Source organism: Pteropus medius, unplaced genomic scaffold (genome assembly GCF_902729225.1).
Source record: "Pteropus medius unplaced genomic scaffold, Ma_sr-lr_union100, whole genome shotgun sequence".
Classification (NCBI taxonomy): Eukaryota; Metazoa; Chordata; class Mammalia; order Chiroptera; family Pteropodidae; genus Pteropus; species Pteropus medius.
This window is the reverse complement of record NW_024349797.1, coordinates 14,581,848-14,603,340: the sequence shown is the minus strand read 5'-3', so window position 1 is coordinate 14,603,340 and position 21,493 is coordinate 14,581,848. Positions and strand designations below refer to the sequence as shown.

Here is a 21,493-nt window from a genome sequence, read left to right as displayed (position 1 = left end):
ATTCCCACTTCTCTGTGGGCCTGTTATGCTGGGATGCTCAGGCCTGGGGTGCACCTGCCCAGCCCAGCCCCGCCACCTTCCTTCAACTCATTCATCCATTCAACAAATATTTTCTGAGTACCTACTACGTGCCAAGCACCATTCTCAGTGCTGGGGATGCAGCGGTGAACAAAACCACACACAAATCCCTGCCCTCATGGAGCTTACACTTTAGTGAGGGGAGACAGACAATATATATTAAATTCATAAATAGAAATCAGGTGGTGACAAGAAGAAACCCATAGCAGAATAAGAGAATAGGGAGTGAAGGGAATGGCAGGAGATGGGTTTGGCAAGTGAAGGACTCTCTGAGGAGGCGACCTTGGCGCAGAGACCTAAAGGAAGGGAGGGAGGACCACTTGGGAAGCTGGGGAAGAGCCTTCTAGGCTGAGGGAGGTGCAAGAGCAAAGGCTCGGACTCCTTTTCTCACTTGTGTTTGTTTCCCCTGAAGCTCCTCCCACCCACCCCCAGGCCATAATCTCTCTGCTCGCCCCTACTGCTGTTCTACTTGGACAGGGAGCCTAGGCATTTGGGGAAAGGGGAAAGGATTCCAGACCACAGAGGTCCCCTCATTTGCACGGACCTTCACTCCCGAGCCTATAACCTGCCTCCACTGTTCCTGGCAAAGCCAGTTTTTCTCAAGGAATTAGCCTGGGGTCATCTTTCACTTAGCTTTTTTCATGTGGGGCACAGCCAGGCCTCAAGGCTGGATTCGGCTACAAGCTGTGATTTTTCACATCTTTGTCAAACCTGTAATACCCGATGCCTGGAAAAAGATGCTGGCTTAATTACTATTATTAGCATGAATGACTTCCTACTCCTGAATTTTTCTGAATGCCACCTGCAGGTAAGCTCACCTGGAAAACAATTTGGGGAGCTTCACCTCGTGCGATCACTCGTATGTCTCTACGGTGGTAGTGGCAGGTGTCAGAGCAGCGCTGGCAATAGGTGAGGATCAAAACCTTGATGCTGTGGGAATGAGCCTGGTGATTGGGAGGTCCCGCTCTCTGGCTCCACGTAGTGAAGGCCCAGAAAGTTCTTTCTCTGCTGGGTCAGGCTGACGATGTTTGTCAGCCTTTGCTCTCAACTCCTGTACCCCGGCAACCTCAGTGCTCAAGCAAATGGTCTGAAGCGTACTCTGGTAGGTACCGGCCACTTCCATGGTGGCCTGTAGTGACGGCGGACACCTCAGATGTAGTCACTTATATTTATTCTTGTGTTTGCAGGCTAATTCTAGACTTTGGAGATCTCCAGCTTCATTCATTCATTCATTCATTCATTCACTCTCTCATTCAAGCTCCTATACTGTGTCAGGCCCTATGCTGGGTGGAAGGGGTACAGAGACACAGACTGACAGTTGACATTTATTGTTCTCTTACAGTACACCAACACCATTCTAGTGTTTTACCTGTTATTTCCTCATTTAATTCTCAACTAACTCTACGGGGTAGGCATTACAGCCGAAGAGCTGTTGGCATGTAAGGCATGGAGCAGTTAAATGCCACTGCCCAGGCAGCATATGCTGAGTCAGGGCTCAAATTCTACTCTGCCCTCATGAAAACACAGGCCTTGTCTTAGAACTTATCAGCTAAGGGGCAGAGAGACAGACACCAACAATTTACACTATGCACGACAACTGAGACAGTAGTCATCACTATGACAAAGTTTGCTATTAGAAGTCCTATCGCAGAGGAAGTAGCACTGCCGTGGGATCACACAGGAACTGTCACATGTTGAGCAAGGTTTCTTGGTGACCTTTGGCCTGGGTCTCAGAGAATGAATAGGAATTTCCGTCCTGGACCAGAGCGGAGAGAACATTCTAGGCAAACATCTACAGAGACAGACCTCTGTGCCAGAGTCGAGAGATCAGTATGTGCATTCAGGGGAAGGGGAAGGAATCCCATGGAGATTCCTTCTACTTCCCTTCCTATTCACTTTTGGTGGAATTGAGGGAAACAAAGGCCCCCTGTTGAAACTTTGACCTTCTATTTCCCCTTTCCTCGGGTGTCTACAGCATCTGAGGCCCATCAGGTCAACTTCCATGGCCTCGTCAGTCTTTGGAGATGTCTGCGGTTATGCTGGTCGCTCCAGAAGGCATCTCCTGATCTTCCGTCCTCACATCTCTGAATGTCTGAATTTCAACTTCTTCATTGGTAAACTGGGGCTCACAACATCTGTTCACAATATCCGGCCCAGGGCTGCTGAGGGGATGAGAGATGAACCTGCGTGTGAGAACACCTGGAAAGCTGGGGGAAGGTACCTAGAAGAGGTGGTGCTGATGATGGCTTGGTGCTTCCTCCTAGCTGGTGTTCCAAACTGTCAGCTCCATCCTCAAATGGATGTAAGCTCCACTATGGCAGGAATTTGTTTTGTTCTCCACTGTATCTCCGGCACTTAAAACAGTCCCTAGCACGTAGTAGGCGATCACTATATAGTTACTGAATACCTGAAAGAATGAACAGCTTGCACACCTGCCCCGCTCTCAGTCTACAGGGACAAGATAAGAAAACCCCATTAGTGACTTTGAATTCTTCTCAGAGGGCAAGGGAGCTGGCATGTGAGCTGGCAGCGCTGTGAGTTGCCTGGTTCGCTTCACCTCAACAGACATTTATGGAGCCCCTGGGCAGGGGCAGGGGCAGGTGCCTGCCTGGGATGGATGACTCTCTTCCCACCTTGGGCTGCGTGGCAGTTAAGGCTGCCAGGGGCACTGGGGGGCCTACTAAGGGGCACAGGCCAACTCAGGCCCAGAGGGATCTACTGGCAACCTGAGACGGGCAGGACAAGCTCAGGCAGGCCTGCCCCTCACACCTGCCTCATACCAAACCCCAGGCCACTAATCCTGTCTGGCCGGTGACCTTTCCCCTGGTCGTTGCCCTTCTAGGCCCTATTTCTGAGGGTCTGCCCTGCTTCCACATCCAGCCTCTCCCTTCCTCCCTCCCTTTCTTTTGCCCTAGCATCCCCGTCCTGCCCCGTCCTGCCCTGACCCCGACTCCTCCACCCCAGCCCTTCCTCGCTTCCCTCCACCACCCAGAGGCCCCCACACTTTCCACCTCGGGTGTCCATCCCAGGCCCTCTCCAGGTCCCGCTCTTGCGTCTCCTTCCTCCTCCGGATCTCCCTGCACCTCACCCTTGCTCGTGCCCCAGGCCCGGGTCCCGGGTCCCGGGTCCCGGCCCGGGTCTCGGCCCGCGCTGCGGCTCCGGCCCTGGCCGGCAGGGGCCGCTCCTCGCGGCGCCCGGGGCCCCGCCGCCGCCCGCCGCCGCCGCCCGCCTCCCCGCCCCTTCCCCAGCCGGCGCTCCCGTTACGCCGCGGAGCCGGGAGCCGGAGCCCGAGCCCGCGGCGGCGGCGGGAGGCGGCGACGGGGGCGCTCGGGCGGCAGCGGCGGGGCTGCGGGGCCTGCGGGGCCTGCGGGCGGGCGGGCCGGGCCCGGCCAGGCCGCGATGGCGACCAAGAAGGCGGGCTCGCGGCTCGAGACGGAGATCGAGCGCTGCCGCTCCGAGTGCCAGTGGGAGCGGATCCCGGAGCTCGTCAAGCAGCTGTCCGCCAAGCTCATCGCCAACGGTACGCGCCGGGCGCGCCGGCCGGAGCTGCGGGGGGTCGCGCGGCCTCCGCCGGGCCGGCCGGTCCCCGCCAGGCGCGGGGCGCGGGGCGCGGGGCGCGGGCAGGGGCGCGTCTGGGCCGCGAGCGCGTCTCCGCGGGGATGTGCGCGGAGCCAGGGCCTCAGCAGCCTGGGGTCCCCGGGAGTCACGCGGTGGGGCGTCCGGCGGGCGACGGCTTGTGACTGGCGTGCGGGGCTGGCCTCTGTGGAGTCAGGTGTAGGGGGGTCTCAAGGACTCAGATGCTGTAGCGGGATCCCAGGGGATCACGGGCCGGCCTTGGGGTTCTAAGAAGTTGGAGGTGATGAGGGAGGGTGCTTCCTGAGGACATGGGTGTAAGTGTATGGGGGATTCCAGGGTGTGTGTATGGTGTTCTCAAGAGAGTCAGGATGTATTTATAGGGGTCCTGAGCAGAGAGCCCTAGGAAATATGGTCTGTAAACATATGGCCTTCAAAGAGCTCCAGGCAGAAGCTCAGGTTTGGGGTGTGTGTGGGGCGGTGGTGGAAGTCAGGTTGAGATGTGTGTCCTGGGGGTCAGAGAGTAGGATGTCCAAGCTCTGGACCTAGGGAGATCAGGTTTGGGAATAGAAGGGAGGTAGTTGAGTTAGGAAGGAGAACATTGAGAGAGAGGTGGGAATGAGGTTGAAGAATGTTGGGAAATGGGATTGGGTGAGGGCTTTGGTGCCTAGCCGGGGAGCGGTCTGAGAGAGCCACTGAGTGCTTGGGGTTGGTCCCTGACTCTGTTGACTGAATTGATTCTTGTACCCGTTGCATCTGAAAATCCCATTTCAGAGCCCAGCTCCACGTGGCCTTATTTGTTTTGGAAGCAAGTATTGTTAATAATTGCTTGTCTTGTACCCGCCAAAACTGTGGGCGCCAGTGGACTGGCGAGAGGGCAGAGGTTTTTGTCTTATTTCATCTCTGGCTTCATGAGGCTGGGTGAGCACATGTTGGCTGAACAAATGAATGAAAGAAAGAAAGAATGAATGGCACCGTGCTGAGAAAGGACATCTGCACTATTTTCAACGTTCTCGTCTCAAACTACCCAAAAGTAGGGATGTCAGGTGTCATCTTCTAGAATAGTTTATATTTGCGCCTTTTATGGGACGCGTGCCTCAAAATAAAGACTTAATTTTGCACACTCTCAACTGTGGTGCCGTGCTTCGGGCAGGTATTTCCTGGGCGAACGCAGGTGCCACGATTGTGCCAGCGGCATGGAGGAAGCACGGACCTCCCCGGGCTCAGCTTGGTGGAAATGCTAGAACCGAACTCTTCTCAGTTCGGAGAAAAGGTGTTCAGTCTCATGGGCCCCCATGGCAGCTTGACCTCGTCCTCCCTCAGAGGCTCACCAGCTTTTCCTCTTGCTTCTCCTCTCCCTACCTGTAGTGTTTTCTCGCTTCTTCTTGGAGTTGGGTCTACTTTGCCACTTCCCAGCTATGTGGGCATACACCTGCAGGGGAGGCTGAAGTTAGGATTAAATGGGTTCATTTGTGAGGCCCCTGATTTTTTCCTTCAGAACCACTTGTTTCCTGCTTATTTACTCATTCAACCAGGATTTGTGCCCGCTTGTGCCAGGCATAGACAGAGGCGAACAGCACTGACCAGTCTCCTACTCTCATGCTCTTACCTTCCAGTAAGCAAATACAGAAATCAATAAACAGGATACCTTCAGATAATGAGCGATTTAAAGAAAACAGACAAGGTAATGTGATTGAGAATGGTGTAGGAGAAGAGGGGTGACTCAAACTACAGTGGTCTCTAATGAGGGGGTAGAGGGGCTCGTGGCAGAATGGGCCCACCTTACTCACCTTCGAGGCCCTCCTAGGCTCTGCTCCCTTCCCAGGGCTTGGTCCCTGTGGCATAAGCCACAGTCATTAATGAGGCTTGGCGGGGAGTGGGTTGTGCTGGGCACTGTGGTCCGTGGTTCTGTGTCTAAGTTTGGTTTTGGGAAACTCATGAGAGAGAGATTTCTGCCTCATAACCCACGTGGTAAGCAGCAAGCCGCTAATGGCAAAAGGCCACCCAGACTTGAAAAGGTCTGAGATTGCTCAGGAATATATATATAATAGAGCAAAGAAAAAGATGAAACAAAGCCAGAATTATTGTGGCTGTCCATTGGGGTTCAGAGAAGTGTTTGAAGGAGGGTCGTCTTTTCCTTCCTTTGGCTGATGGGGGCTCCCTTGGGCTAGTGGTGAGACTCCCTACTGGCTTTGGGGCATCAGCTCCCCCGACCCCTCTTGGGTGCACTAGACCTCAAGTTCTGGGCAGATTTGACAAAATTCTTAAGCTAAAGCATTCGCTGCTTAGAATAAAGAGAGCGAGTAGATGTCATGTTAGTCATACTAAGACAGTTACCTTGGAGGCAGCTACAGGCAGTAAAGCGCACAGTCTTTGGAACCAGCCAGACCAGTGCCTGAATCCTGGACCTGCCACTTCCTAACTCTGCATCCTTAGCCCAATCCCTTAACCACTCTGAGCCTCATTTTCCTCATCTTAGAGTGGGGATTAACCTTGTAGGGGTTGTTATGAATATCAAAGGAGCTAATGACTCCTAGGGCTAGCCACAGAGCCTGACACCTTAGTAGGGAGGTCATTCATTCATTCATTCATTCCACAAATATTGAGTATTGCTACATGCTAGCCACTGTTTTGGGCACTGGGGATATATCATTGAATGAAAGAGAAAAAAATCATAAACATCCCTGCCCCTGTGAGTCCCACATTCTGGTGGGGAAGGGGCATGGAGACAGAAAAATAAAATCATGAAGTAAAATTTACAGGCTATCAGATGATGGGATGCACTGCTAGAAGAATACGGAGTGGGAGAAGGAAAGGTGCTTTGGGTGTGGGGAGGTGGGGGCACAGGGACCACAAATTTAAATAGGGTAGCTGGGGAAGGCCTCGCCAGGAAGGCAGTGTCTGAGATGAGACCTAAGTGGGGGAGAAGTGTGTTCCAGGGAGGAGACTTCAAGGGCAGAGGCCTGCCGAGGGCAGAGGGTGGTGGGGCCAGATCATGTGGGGCCTCCAAGGTCATGGTTAAGGCTTTGGCATTTCCCTGAGTGAGATGGAGCCACGGGGGGGTTCTGAGCAGAGGAATCCCTCATTCTCAATGCTTCTGCTCGCAGCGCGCCTCCCCACTTAGCCTCTTATGGGAAGAGAGCACGCCAGTGCCTCCCCATTAAGGCTCTAAATCGTGGACACTTTCAGAGCATGCTGCTCCAGCCTGACTCTTTTGAGATAAATCGGTTCAGACAGTTTTGCCAAGAGGTAGATAAGGAAGAAAAGGGCAAATGCCAAGCTGAAAATGGAGCACAGAAATCCATTTTCTCCACTGTAGTCGTTATTTTAATCACTCCCATGTTAAAAAAAAAAAAAAACAAAACCTAAATGTGTGGCAGCTATATGCCAGGCTCCGGTGAGTCCCAGCAAGAGGGTGATCACACAAGTTAGGGGTAGGAGAAAATGCCCCTCGAGCCCAGGCTCTTGCTGCCTGTGGTGTGGTCTGGGGATGGACAGAGTGGGCATCATCTAGGAGTATCTGAGGAATACAGACCCTTGGGCCCCACCCCAGACCAGCAGGGTCAGACTCTGTATCTTACCAAGGTGTCCAGAGGATTCATGGTCACAGGGAGGTCTGAGGTACCCTGTCCTGAAGCTGAGGACATGGGGGTCAGGGGTAGCAGTGAATAACCACGCATTGGCTCTTTGTTGGCTCAGTGGTATGTCCTGGCCCCTGGGAGGGCCCTCTTAGCTGCCCTTTTCCCCTGGAATGTCATCCTCCAGCCTCCCAATAGCGAGATTCACTATTGTGTGACGAAGTACAGTGATCTGGCACTTGGTCCTCAATTTGGACTCTACCTATACCTGGCTGGGTGACCTCCAATCAGTTAAACATCTCAGAGCCTGCATGTCCTCATTAGTAAGATAGAGTTAATACTACCTACACCATTAGGGTGGCTGAGGATGAAATGAGTTGATATACGTGAACTTTGGTATATGTAAAATGACAGAGTTCACTCTCTCCAGCTGACTCGGTGTCACCCTGGGCAAGGCAGACCAAGCTCTGGATATCAGCTGGTTGGGGGAAAACAGAGTGGGAGACCTGGAAATGACACACCTGAGCTTGGGCCTGGCCAAGACTCCCACATATTTCAATGAGAGAAATAGGCATTTTGGAGGCCTGTGTCAGCCCCGTCGGACAGCCGCTCCTTTGTGAGGCGGCATCTGTTCTCTCATCCCCACTCTGTTAATCTTCTTAGGCACGAGCTCAGTTATTGAGCTCACTTAGAACAACTGGGCCCCAGACGTAGTTTCTCCTTTAAGGGATCGTGGCCTTTCTGATTAGGTGTGATTGCGAGACATTTTAATTACCTCTTGGTGATGGGTAGGTAGGGAATGGTGCCAGAAACAAAGATTATTTCTGGGGCAAAGTTTGGTTACAAAATGTATTCAGACCATCGAGTGGGAGTGAAGTTCTTGCATTTGCCAAGAGCTGATACTCTGCCGGCACTGTTGCCTGCAACCCTGAGGCTTCCCCTTCAGGAGGCGGGCTGCGCTCCCAGATTGCTCCCTGGCCTCCCTGGCCTCTGGAGTCTTCACAGAGAGCAGGGGGTTGGTGGACGAGGGGCCTCTTGGAGGGCCCCAGAGTCATCTTTGGAAACAAGGCTGGAGTTTCACTGAGAGTCCATGTGGGGTGCAGAGGTGGCACTCTTGCTCAGAATGGCTACTTTGGACATTCTCAGGGTATAGCAGACTCCAGGGACTCAAACTGCCCTCAGTGGGGAAGGACATCAGTGAGAACATCGTGACCCTCCATCCTGGCCTTCCCAGGGCAGCCGTCCTTTCAAATACTCTGTCCTGGTATCCTCTGAAGGACACGCCTTTGTGGCAGACCATATGTCCTGATATTTGGATTCAAAAGATTCACTTATGCGACAGTCACACGTGGATGGCCCTGAGAGAGGCGTTGGAGCTCGTGGTTGCTACAGTCAGGGCAGAACGACCATGACCTTCTGGCTGCACACAGTGGGGCCAGGACTGCTCAGTTTCTTCCCAGCTCCCCATTTACAGGAATTTCAGGCTCTGAGTGGGTAGGGAGGAGGATGGCTGACATTCATTCACTTGATCAGCCAACCTTTCCAGCACGTCCTTCGTCACCTTGGCTGGTAGGGCCTCCTGGATCCTCTCTTTGACCTTGCTTATCATCCTTCTACCTGTGCTCGTGTTGTTCAGCTCTGGAGGCCTCTCTGCAGGTCAGGAGCCTACCTGTCTGTCAAGGTCTGGTTCAAATCCCTCCCAGCTGTCCTTCCTTCACAGAAAAGGCTGTTTATCTGAGAGAAGATAACCATACATTGTTAGAACCAGATGGGCCTTGAGAGAGCACATTGTATAGCAGTTTTCAAACTGTGCTGTCAAGGAACCCCTCTGGGAACATGCTTTTGGGTCCTGGTGGCCAGATGGGCAGGCCTCACTCACTGGAGCAGTGATACTTTTCCTTAAGGTGTCCTTTGAAGGGAGGGCTAATATGCTTAAGAAACACATTAGAAACTCACCGATCTAGTCCAGCCTCCCCATTTTACAGATGGGGAAAATAGGCCCAGAGAGAGTGGCATCTCCCTTAAAGCCAGCAGCAGTGAGTGGCAGAAGCTCGCAGAGTGGGTCAGAGCACTGGCCCCAGCGTTCAGTTGTTTCAGCCTGAAGAGTGTTCTGCGGTTTCCTACTCAAGAGAGTTATTTCACCTTGTGAAACCCCGTCTGTGCAGTGGTGACACACATCCAGGATCCCTTTTCTAAAACCCTTGGGGCCAGATGTTTCAGAATGCAGAAATTTTCAGAATATGGTACATGTGCTGGACGTGATGTGACACTCCCAGTGGGGTTGGGGCAGCACTTCATAATAAAACGCGTCAGCATTTCTGCATCAAAATATATGGACAGTCATTGCAAAAGGGGTAAATAGACCATAAATAGTCTCATGTTGGTTTTCTTGAGGTTTTGCTGCCCAATAAGTTAACAGCAACAAGAACCAGCTTTTGGTTTTTAGAGAGTTCTGGATTTCAGAAATTATGGATAAGGGATTGTGACCCTGTAATAATAGTGCCAAACCTGTGGTGTGGTTATAAGGACCAAACGAAAAAAGAAAAAAGGAACAACAAAACACCTAAAAGCGCTTAGCACGGTGCCTGCGCAGAGTACACCCTCAGGGGATGTCAGCTGCCTTCTCGTGGTGGTGGGTGTTATCATCTCCCATGTCCCAGTTCAGGGCTGTCTCCCCTCCCCAACACTGCCCATCTGGGTGTCTGCCTTGTCTCTGTATTAAGGTGGTCAGCTGCTGGAGGACAGAGGACCCTGGTTCTGCTGTAATGAGCCCTTAGGCTGCTGTGCTGGGTTGGCCCCACTGACTTTCACGGGGGGCGGTCTCTGAGCAGTCGGAAGAGGGGTAAGGAAGTAAGGCCGAGGGCCTTCCAGAATGGAGTGACGACTTCACCCCTCAGAAGCGGTGTCCTAAAGGACTGGTGTTTACCACTGGGGCTGCCGGCATCAAGTGAGTTGGGGCCAGCCAGAGGCTCCCTGGTTGTTAATTCAGCATTCTGTACCTCCGCTCATCCTGATTGATTGAGCCCTGATTTTGTTCAGTTCTCAGCCCCTCCATGTGCCGAATGCTTCACTGTAGGCGGGCCCTGGCCCCAGTGGGTCCACGCCATTGCCTGTGATTGGCTGAGGCATGAACATGTGACTTGGTTCTAACCAATGAGACTTCAGGGGCATTTGCTGTGGGAGGGGCTTCTGGGAAAGATTTCCTCATGCTTCAGAGTGTCCTATATGCTTAAGAGGGAAGGCGAATGGTCTCTTTCCTCCCCTGGAAATTGTTTGTTTTTGAGGCTTGGAGGTGCAGCCATCTTGAGGGCACCTGGCCCTGGCGAGAGGCTGAGCTACAGAGAGAGGTAGCGCAGAGAAAAGAAGAACATGGGCCCTGACTGCATCGCTGACGTTCCCTGGACTTCCTGTTACGTGAGATAATAAAGGCCTTCTTACTGAAGCCACATTGAGTCAGGTGTTTGGTCATTACTTGCTGTCATAGTTATTCTAACTGGTACACTTCTTTACTTACGCAGAGACCCCCAGCTGCCAGCCACTTTTGCACTGGGAACTCATTCAGGGATAGCCTTTGCTTTGACCTCACACGGGTGGATTCCTGCCCCTTTGGGTGACCTCATGCTTGGCAGGTGGTGCAGGGTTACAGGCCTTTGACTTGTGCGAAAGCCAATATTTCACATCTGAGAAGCTAGAAAGAGGGAAGAGGTTTTTTGAGACCTTTTAAAACCATCCCCATCAGCCACCAAGACAAGAATGAGCAGTGTTTGGCAGATGGAGTAGATGAGTGCCACATAAAATATAAAGAGAAGCCACAAGCCACAGGAAACTTAATGGCATGGCTATAGACCCTTCCACCCTCTGGGTTTGTCTGTCCCTGTTCATCAAACGTAGCGGTAGTTGAGCTGCCAGAACTAGGCACCTCAACCTAGTTCAGATGTTTTTTGGTCCTTTCAGAAGCCTACCAGACCCGGAGTCAGAATCCAGAGGCATTTCCCCTCCGACTGACCTCGTACACGTCACTTGATCCTCTGAAACCTTAATTTTCTTAACTTCATGGGTGTTAAAACAGTGCCAGTAGGAAGAAGAATGAACAAGCATTTCTTGAGCCTCTGCTGTGTGCCGGGTCCTGGGCATGAACTTTTACACAGATTGGTCAGTCATCACAGTGACTGCATGAGGATGGGGCGGGGTGGGGGCGGTGTAATTCCCATGCAGGGCGCGAGTAGACTGAGGCTTGAGGATATTCATTGAGCCGGATTCTCGCCCACTTCTGACTCTAGTGCTATTATTCTTTCTACTACACTAATGTTTTTCTAAACTTGTGTCACCACAGAATCACCAAACTGGCTTTTTAGAACCCAGATTGCCCTACTTCTAGGTATAGCAGGTCTGGGCTGGGCAATGCTGATGGTGCTGGTCCAGGGACGCATGCTGAGTAGCACTGGCCTTAGGGAGCCTGGACAGCATGGATTCCCAGACCTCTCCTCTGGGGTATCAGATGGGGGCTGGGAATCTGCATTTTTATATTGAGCCTCAGGTGATTCGTGTGATCAGGCAGGTTGGGAAGCTCCTGCCCTCAACCATGAACCTTAGCATTTAATGAGCACCTCCTGTGTGCACCCAAAGAAATAGAGTGAGCAGGTCACCAGCCACAGGAAGCTTACAGCTCAGGGCACTCACTCAACCTTTGGGCAGCTGAGTCTCCAGGGAGCTGGTCAGCAACTCAGATTCCCAGGCAGGGCCCTAGCTTCTGCTTCAGGAGGTCTTAGTGGGGTTGGGGTCCAGGAAGCAGGGTTGTTAACTAGCACCCAGGTGATTGTGGCCAGGACCACACTTCAGCCATGATTGTCCAAGGGGAAGAACAGAATTTCACCCCACAGCCTGGGGAGAACAATGATAGCATCATTTCCAATGATACAAGGTGCACCTGGGTTACTGGAGGTCTCAGAGCAGAGTGGGCTTATGCAGCAATGGATCAGGCCTGGCAGAGAACCAGAAGGAAGATGTTGGGCAGAGTATGGCTTTAGGGTGACTGACTCATCTTAGGTGGCATGAGACGTTTTTGGTTTTAACACTGAAATACCTGCGTCCTGGGGACCCCCTCAGTTCTGGAGAGCAGGACGGTAGTTCACCCTCTTAGATGGATGGAGGTATTTTAGCAGAGGGGAAAGGAACCCTGATGCAGGAGAAGGCCGTGGACTTTGCCGTGTCAGACCCAGGTTCAGATCTCAGGTCTGCCACTTATTGCTAGTCTGGCCATGGGGGATTTACTCAGCTTCTCTGAGCCTCGCTCTTTATCTTAGAAGTTGTTTTGAGGACTAAATGAGATAATGCAATTTCCAGCACCAGCATTATCAGAAGCAGCCTGCCTGAATCTGGAGTATTGTGTGTGGAAGGAGGGTCCAGATACTCAGTCTTTTACAGGGGTAGAGGAAGTGGTCAGGATAACGATAAGCAATGACGGCAAAGATATGTCGCGGGGTGGGGGTGGGGCTCCTGTCATGCTGAACCGTGACTCAGGCCCGAACTTGGGACACACCATATTAGCTGAGTCACAGAACTAGCAGATTCAGAAACTAGGGCTTCAGCCCAGGTCTGACAGACTCCCCAGTCTTCGTCTTCCAGCCATTCATTCAGCCCTTTAGCGAGCCCAGGATAGGACGTGGGGGTGCTGTGGTGTGTAACGGGGACACAAAGATGAACGAGACCATTGGGCTGTCAGCCCCATGAGGCAAGGATTTTTTCACTCTTCTTCTGTTCATTGCTAAATCCCAAGCACCAATAACATGTTTGGCACACAGTAGGTATTCAATTGTGAAATGAACAACTTGGCCTCTGCCCTTGAGGAGTTAACTTGGATTTATTCATTTATCAAAAATCCACTGAGCACCTACTGTGTGCCAGCCCCCATCCTGAGGACCTGGAACGCAGTGATCACCAAGACCATCTTCATGCTGAAGTCTAGTACATAGAGACGTGTGGTCAGGGCTGGAGTGGTAGAGGGATGTGGGCTATGGAGGCCCGTGGGAAGGAGTGTCTGCCTGAGGCACGGTCCCACATGTAAGAGTCTTGGTGTCATCCCGAGGGCGACTGTCCACGGCCCTACCTGCTGGGGCTCTGGGTGAATCTCGGCTGATCGATTGCTGTTGGGGCCGACTGACCGCCTGTGGCCTTCTCTTCCTGTGTTTCATGCGACTGCAGGATGGACGCTTGCTGAGCGGCCCTTTCCAGGGAGGCCAGCCGGGTCCCCTCTGCTGCCCTTGTCTGTCTCTCTTTTTCTCCTCACACACGGTCCGGCTCAGTCCCTTTGCTGTGAGCCCTGGCACCTTGAGGAACTGCTCTCTCTGGCCCTTGCAGGTTCTACGGCTAACAAGAAGCTGTGTTTTCTCTCAAGTTTGCCAGCCTTGGAGGAGGGCCCGGTTGGTGAGGTGATGCCGCCAGGGGTGCCAAGCCCAGGGGTCTGCAACAAATACGCCTTTTCTTTCCCTGGCCCACCAGGCCAGGGGAGTTAGTGCTCTACTGAGTCTTGGGCTGCCGCCTCCCTGCGTTAGCCATTTCCCTGCCCCCGCCCCACCACACACACACACACACACACACACACACACACACACACACACACACACACACACACACACACACACACACACACACCAGTTGTGTCCAGTCTCCCTTCTGCCTGGAATCTCACTTGGAGAAATTCCTCAGGCTTAGCTCAGACCTCACTTGCTCCTGACACCCTCTGAGTGTCCCTGGCGGTCTTTCCACACCACTGTGCCAGGACTCGGTGGCACCCGTCTGTCCTAAGACCATTCTTCCTGAGGGAGGGGACTGGACTGGGGCTTTACATCTTTAAGAGATGCTTGCTGACTGTGAGGGTGTGCATTTAACTTGTCTGTGTGGAACTGGCTTCCTGAAAGAGCCTTTTCCAAACCTCTGGGCTGGCCTGATAACATCCCCCATGCCCTATTAGAGTCACTTCCTGCACTTCTGAGCTCTGGGGACAGGCCAGACCAACTCCAAGCTCATGAATTTTAAGTTACCTTTTTTTTTCTTAAGCCGGGTTTCTCTGAGTGTGTGTGTGTGTGTGTGTGTGTACGCCTTAGGCCAATATCCTCATCTGTTCTGCTAGCGCAGTGGAATTACTGTCTGCGGTCCCCACGTGTCACTCTGCCATCCTGTCCTTATAGCTTCTGCATTGTGTGTGGACGTGGGGAGGAGGCTCTGGCATGAAGCCTACCCCCCGACTACCAAGTTTTTCCCAGATTATCATTTCTGCCACCTTCTTCTGAGCTTTTCAATCTTTGACTTTTGTTGTCTTTGCCTTTCAGTCGAGAGTTTCGAATAGCCAGGCCCTCTGAACTGGGTCACAATTTAAACAAAGATTATGGCAGGGGAACAAAAGGGGCCTGAGGCAGAAGTGTGAAAGCCTGGATCCCCGTCGACATTCAAGCCCCCACTGTGTGCCAGGCACCTCAGGGAGGTGCCGAGTCTCGGGAGGCCAAAGTACTAGGCTGGGCCCTGTCCACAAACAGGAGGCGCACTTCCTGATTGGTTCATTCCAGAAACGTGTAGAGGTCACCCACTGTGTGCTGAGCAGTCGAGGTGGAGCATGAGTATGAGAGCGACAGGATGGAGGTAAGAGAGCTCAGGTGATAAGTTACAAGGATTTTGGATTTTGACTGTCCCTTCGGGCGAGATGGGAGCCCTTGGGAGTTTTGAGGGGAGGGGTATGTGATGTGACTTACAGTTTGGAACAGGTATGGGGACAACTGGTTTACACGTTCTAGTTGAGGTGTGTGCCCTTCTCTTCTCCGTCCTACTGCTGGTCAGTGCCTCCGCCCTGGTTACACGCAGCTCTCTGCCCACCCACGCGTGCGGCTGAGCAGCTGTCTGCTGCTGGAGGAAAGCCTTCGGCCTTGCTGGCCGCTGGTACTTGGTGACCAGTGACCTCAAAGGCACTGCTCCTCTTTCAGTATGTCTGTATTCCCACTTTTCAAAATGTCTTTCAGATGTTCCTTTCTCATCCTAGACTACTCACATCCTCCGAACGTCACCCTCTTCCTCCTAGCTCATGACCTTGCCTCATATTTCATTGACAAAATAGAAGCAAATGAAGAAACCTGCTAGTTTCCCACCACCGCGTCTGTCGGCTGTCCTCTGTCGTCTGTAGGTTTCAGTTCCCTTCAAAGGCCAGCAGCCCCCTCACCTTTGCTCAGGATCCCTTCCGTTCTTGCCTTGCCAGGAATTCGCTACTGTAGCCATCTCTTCTCTCCCCTGGATAAATTCTCTCTGTCTTTGCTGGACCACTCCCTTCGGGATGCACAGAGGCCCTAAGACTTTCCTGTTAGAACCTTCCCTACCCCCAGTGCGGTCTAAGTCCTGCCCCATCTCTCTGTTCCTCTTCAGCAAAGCCTCTCAAAGAATCGTGGTCTCCTCCGCCCGCGCTAGTTGGGCTCGTATTCCCTTGCACGTCCCTAAGACTCCCCACGTCAAGGTCACCCTCTGATGTTGCCTCCATGTTGCCAAATCTAACGGTTATGTTTGGGCTTTTCTCTCTCTTGATATTCCAGTTGCTTTTAACCCGCTTGACCACTCTCTCTTTCTGGAAACCTCTTAATCTCGGTTTCTTTGATACGGTCTTGGTTTTTCTTCCCTAGTCCTTCCTGCCCGGTCTCTTCCAGCCTTGATCCAGACCTCCACCCACCGACTCGATTTCTCTACGTGGCCATCAGATGCCACTGAACTTAGTCGAAACGGAATGCTCGGTTTTATTCCTCCTCAGCTCAGTAAATGGCAAAATGGCACCACCGTTCACACCACCGCGCAATCTAAAATCCAGAATTCACCTTTGACCCCTCTCCTTCCTCCTCCTCAACGCCTTCGTTTCCTATGGCTGCCGTAACAGATGATCACAGATTTACTGGCTGGAAACAATGCAGATTTGTTCTCTTACAGTTCCGGAGGTCGGAGTTGGACATGGTCTCGTCGGGCTGAAATCAGATACCAGCAGGGCTGCGCTCCTTTTGGGGAGGGCTCTGGGTCCTTGCCTTTTCCGGCTGCCCACATTCCTTGGCTTGCGGGCTCTCCTCCGTCTTCGAAGCCAGCGGTGTAGCTTCCTCCATTTTCTCTCTGTGACTACTCCAGCTTCCGCTGCCGCTTCCGCTCCTCTGACTCTGACCCTCCAGTGCGCCCACCAGATAATCCTCCCATCTCCGGATCCTTAATTATAGCTGCAAAGTCCCTTTTGCCATGTAAGGTGACATAGTCACAGGTTCCAGCAGTTGGAACATAGACATCTTTGGTCGGGGGGTTAATTCTGTCTATGCACCTCCAATCTAATCCGTTAGTAAGTCTTGTTTGTTTTACCTCCAAACTGTCCTCACTCAGTCTTTTTCTCTCTTTTCTACACCATTTTTTCACCTCTCACCCCTTTGTCTAAGTGTCTGTCGCCTTTCACCAGACCACTGCAGTAAATTTCTGTTTCTGCTGTTGCCTCTTCCTGGCTCCATCCTTAAGTTCAGACAGGGAGCTTTTCAAAACCTGAATCAGATCATTTCACCCCCCTGCTTACCTCCTCCCCACAAAGACTTCCACTCTCACTTAGAATGAATGCCAAACCTTACCACAGCCCATGAGAATGTACGCACCCCCCTGACCAGCCCCACCCCGATCCGCTCCCTCAGCTCTAGCCACACTGGCCTTCTTGCTGTCCGTAGGACATGCCAGCTGTGTCCCCACCCAGGGCTTCCATGAGCTGGGAGAATGCTCCTCCCTCAGCCGTTGGCCTCGCTGACTCAGTCTTATCATTCAAGTGTCCTTGGAGACTCTTTCCTTGATCTGACCACCCAGTCTCAAGTAGCCACCCAGTTTCTATCATGTTAGTTCTTTGCGCATCTCTTACCACTATCTGGCCTTTGCCTGGTTTGTCTCTTTGGCTCGTCTGTCTAGAAGTGTAAGCTCCATGAGGACAGAGACCTCCTCTGTCTTGTTCACTGCTCTAGGTCCCTGGAGCTAGCAGGTGCTGAACGAATACTGGCTGACGAGCGAGTGTGCGAAGTGCCATGAGGAACATGATTAGCTTGGCCGAGATCTCTGGGCACAGCTTCTCCAAGGTGACCCTGAAATGCATCTCAAATGATGCCTGGGATTTTGGCAGGAGAAAGGCGGAAGGTGCAGTATGTCCAGGCAGGCCCCATCAGGTGTGACAGATTGCCACGGCCTGGGAAGGATGCTGAGGGCCTGCATCTCCAGTGTGTACGCGAGAGGCTGGTGGCCCAGGGAGAATGCGAGATGCTCTAGGTAGCAACCTCAGACTGAAAACTGTTTCTCTTGGTTGTGAGCTGGCGGACTGGGTCGCGTGAACCCCTCTGTGGGTGACTATTCGGAGCACATTGCAACACGGGCCATCTCGTTCCTTTTAAATTAACTGGTTGTTTTGTCTAGGTAATGATTGTACATGGTAATAAAAATCAAATCATGCAGAAGGGTACACTGTGAAAAGTAAGTGCCTTCCTACATTATCTCCATGTCTCCTCACTCCCTTCCATTCAAACAGCCACTCAGGACTTTCCTGGGGGTCCTTTCAGAAATATTCTGTGCATCTGTACACTTATAAGAAAGTTTGCTGTTGGTTTTTCTTTTTTGTGCACAATAGCGATATACCAGACATCCTAGTTTGTGTCTCCCTATCTCTGAGATTGTTATTTATTGCTGTGTAACAAACCATCCCAGAATTTAGTGCCTTGAAACATTTACCTTTTATTATTTTTCATGATTCTGGGCTTGCCAGGGCTCGTTTGTGCATCTGCGGCCCGCTGTGGGTCAGCTCGGTGACGTTGCTGCCCTCGGCTGGGCTCTCTTACCTGGCTGGGCCTTGGCTGAGATGACTCAGCCTGTTCCGTGTGGCCTTTCAGCCTAGCTCAGGCCAGCCCGAGCATGTTCTCATGGTCACAGAGAAGCAGGAGGGAAGCAGATGTGGGTAAGCCCTTTTCCAAGCTCTGCGGGCGTCAGATTTGCTACTGTTCTGTCGATCAGAGCAAGTCACATGGCCATGTCTAGGGTCAGTGAGAGAGGCCACAAAGCATGCGGCCTCAGGGAGGCCTGAAGACCTGGGGCCATTTGTGCGATCCGGCCAGCATGGAGTTGTGTTTAGATCTGCTCCCTTTGTTTAAGGGATACACTGTGTCCCATCACACGGGGTATACAATCCATTTAACGAGTCCCCTGTTGTCGTTTCTGTCCTTCGCTATTACAGTAGGGCTGTACGTAGTAAACACTCCTGTGTGTACATCTTTGTGCTCACGCTTGCACGTACTGTGGGGTGAGTTGCTAAAACTGAAATTTTTGGGTCGGATGGTACAGGCACAGAAACCGTTTTATAGATATCGCTAAAATGCCCTCTGTAGACACTCATACCAGTTTATACTCCTAGCAACACTGTCCAGCGGTGGCTGTTTTTCTGTCAACACTCTTTGCTGGGCAGGGGGAGGTCAAGTACTGTGAACGTTAAGTTACCTGTGACTTATAAGAAGGCAAATAAATGAGGTTGAAATTCACTGCAGAGAACCTGGCTGTCTTTGCTGAGTAACAGAGGGGACAATGAAGAACCGGTTCCTACTTGAATAGGGGTTTGTTTTTTCCTCTTGGATTGGGGCCCCAGCAGGAATGGTGTGAATAGATCTAAATGCTTCTCTATTGACATATGAACCAAGTGGTGGAGATTTTTTGTTTTGATATCAAGTACTCCCTGGAATAGAGTAGAAACTTTAAGTTTTTTTCTCCATCATCTGATCAAATTTCTGTGTGTCAGCTGCTTATCTTGCAGAAGACAAGGCTATGAGGAAGGGGCAGTCACCTCCAGGGACAAAGACCACAGCGCCACCCCCCCCCCACCCCGTTCCCCGTGGGGAGATCAAGGAGGCCAAGGCCACCTGGGCATTGAGCTGTGCCAGCTGAGAGGTTTATGGGATTGGGGATTGTCTGTCCAGAGATGAACCAGGGGACCAGAGGCCCCTTCTGGGGGCTAAGTCCCATGCTCTTTTCTGCAAAGTTTCTCAGGAATGGTTTCTCCTTGGCTTCAGGCTTTACCCCTCTGTAACTCACCGGGAAGCTGGTTTCTGCATAATGCCCGTGGGAAAGGCAAAACTAGCCCAGGGTATCCCTCAGCCCCTCTTCTCTCCTGTCACCTGAGAATCCCAGCAGGTGGAGCAGGAGGCGGGAGTCTTAGAAACTGCCTGACAGGCCCTGCTGTGGAAGGGTTAAGCAGCTTGACTGGGTTCACATGCTGATTGGGAAGGAAGCCAGGCCCCTTCTCTCCATGGCTTGTGCCTGGAGGCTGGGGAGATGGTGTAGGGTTCAAATCCCAGCACCAGGGGAGGCTGGCTCTGTGACCTCGAGCATGTCGCTGCACCTTTTATGCCTGGTTCCCTGCCTGTGAGATGGGGTAATTACAGCATCAATGCCCTGGTGGTGTTTGGAGGACTAATGGGATGACGGACACTGCTAAGCACACTGCATGGCATTTACTAAGAGCTCGGTGTGGCTTGGCTGGTCATGACCCCTGCACGATGTTCATATCCTCCTGCTGGACTGTAGGCCCCTGAGCCCAGAGATTGTGTCTCAGAGCTCTCTGGCTCCGCTAGAACCAACATAAACATTCTGGGAAATAGTGAAGTCCTAAATGAATGAAAATAACAGTAATAGTAACTAACCTTTATTCAGTACCTTTTCTGTACTGTATGCATTACAGATATTATCTCTAATCTTCACAGTAGCCAGGTGAGGAAACTAAGGCTCAGAGAGGTCAGGTCACTTGCCCAGTGCCACATAGCTAATAAGCAAAGGTGCTGAGATTCAAGCGTGGGGCTGCCTGAGGCCAGAGCTCTTTCCTCCCCATTGTACTGCTGGGCTTCTTCCATTCTGCTCCACCTGCAGCTCTGAAACACCCAGCTGTGCTCTCCCTGAGGTTGGATTGCTCAAGGTTCCTGGGGCATCTGGGGGTGGCTTGGGCTGGGCCATATGGGGGAAGATCAGCAGTGCCTGAACGACCAGTAGGTGCTTACCAAGTAATAGTGAGCAGTTGGTGTTCCCAGGGTTCCAAAGCATTCCAGACGCTTGAGGAGTGAAACGGGCCCATGCAGTGAACTTGGCCAGAACCTATTTTCCAAGCCAAGGGCTGTGGGCATCATCCTCTGGCCATGGGGCTGAGTAGGGAGGTGGGGGCGGGGACCCATTAGGTCCAGGTGCTCTGCTCTCCATTCTTGTCTTAACCAGCCACTCCTTGCTCTCCAGCCACCTGGCTCTGTGTACTTTCCTTGCCTTTGGCCTTTCTTATGCTCCGCTGTTCCCTCAGCCTGGTTTGTCCTTCCTTTTCCTCTTTTTCAGTCCAGAGCCTGCTGCTCCTTTAAGGCTCAGCTGAAAGGTGTGGTCCCTCCAGGCCACAGTGTTTTCTCCCTAGAACTCATTAGTCCTAGTCCACAATCTTGCTTATGTTTGCAGTATTGTTCCCATTTTAAAAAAGGGGGAATTGATGCTTTAAGAGGGTAAGTAATGTGCCACCCTCCCATAGCTAGAAAGAAGTAGCACATAACAGAGGTCCTGATCTATTGTCCTTTCTGCTCGCTGGCCCGGCTGGGGATTCTGCTCAGGGCAGCTACATTCAGATGCAAGGTCAGAGGAGTCTGTAGGAGGGCAGTGAGCAGAGGGGCGGGGACTAATGCCGAACAACGCAGAATAATGGGGCATAATGGGGGTTAATGGTGAATAACGGGGAAAGAAGGATCCTTAGCTCAGGCGTGCAGAGGGACTTTCTTAGAATTGCCCCCACCCCCAGATGCTGAGATTAAATCATAGGTCCAAAGTCACAGAGTGCCATACTGGGATTTAAGTCTAGGACTCTGAACCCGTTGTAGTTTATTTTATTTTATTTTTTGGAAATTTAAAACACACAGAAAAGAAATCCAACATATACCGATAGTCTTACCACTCAGAAGTGAGCGCTATGTCCTGACGTGTATATTCCCAGTTTTAAAAGAAGAGTTCTTTTTTCTAATAGTAATATAGAATGATTCTGCTCAATGAAAATAATTCACACTACAAAGATGAGAATTTAAAAATTATCCCAAATCCTATCATTCAGAAAGTTTTATAATTTACTCTAGCGATCATCACGCTAGGTATCTTTCTAGGGACATAGATGGACCTGAAGATAAATTGACATACTTTTATAAACAGCGATCATGCTGTCATCCAAGGCGATGGCCACT

General features: G+C 51.9%; 1 protein-coding gene and 1 long non-coding RNA gene across 8 annotated transcripts in view; one reads left to right on the top strand and one right to left on the bottom strand.

Annotated features, from left to right (window-relative positions):
- Window positions 1-1,184: 1,184 nt before the first annotated feature.
- Window positions 1,185-3,208, bottom strand: LOC120619750 (uncharacterized). Its single transcript, XR_005657657.1, has 2 exons — window positions 3,090-3,208; window positions 1,185-2,526 (listed from the first exon to the last, which is right to left on the bottom strand). It is a non-coding gene; the product is annotated as an uncharacterized LOC120619750 (long non-coding RNA).
- A 103-nt stretch (window positions 3,209-3,311) lies between these two features.
- The window catches only part of TTC7B (tetratricopeptide repeat domain 7B), a 226,185-nt gene continuing 208,003 nt past the window's right edge, over window positions 3,312-21,493 (top strand). For 3 of the 7 annotated variants that reach the window (XR_005657575.1, XM_039884012.1, XM_039884015.1), the window contains exon 1: window positions 3,314-3,598. Coding sequence is in view for 6 of the 7 variants with exons in the window: in XM_039884012.1 (XP_039739946.1) it covers window positions 3,478-3,598 (121 nt within the window). In the remaining variant the exon portion in view is untranslated. Of the gene's footprint in view, window positions 3,599-21,493 lie in introns of all 7 variants that reach the window. The other 4 variants (XM_039884013.1, XM_039884017.1, XM_039884016.1 and 1 more) reach the window with 3 other exon arrangements.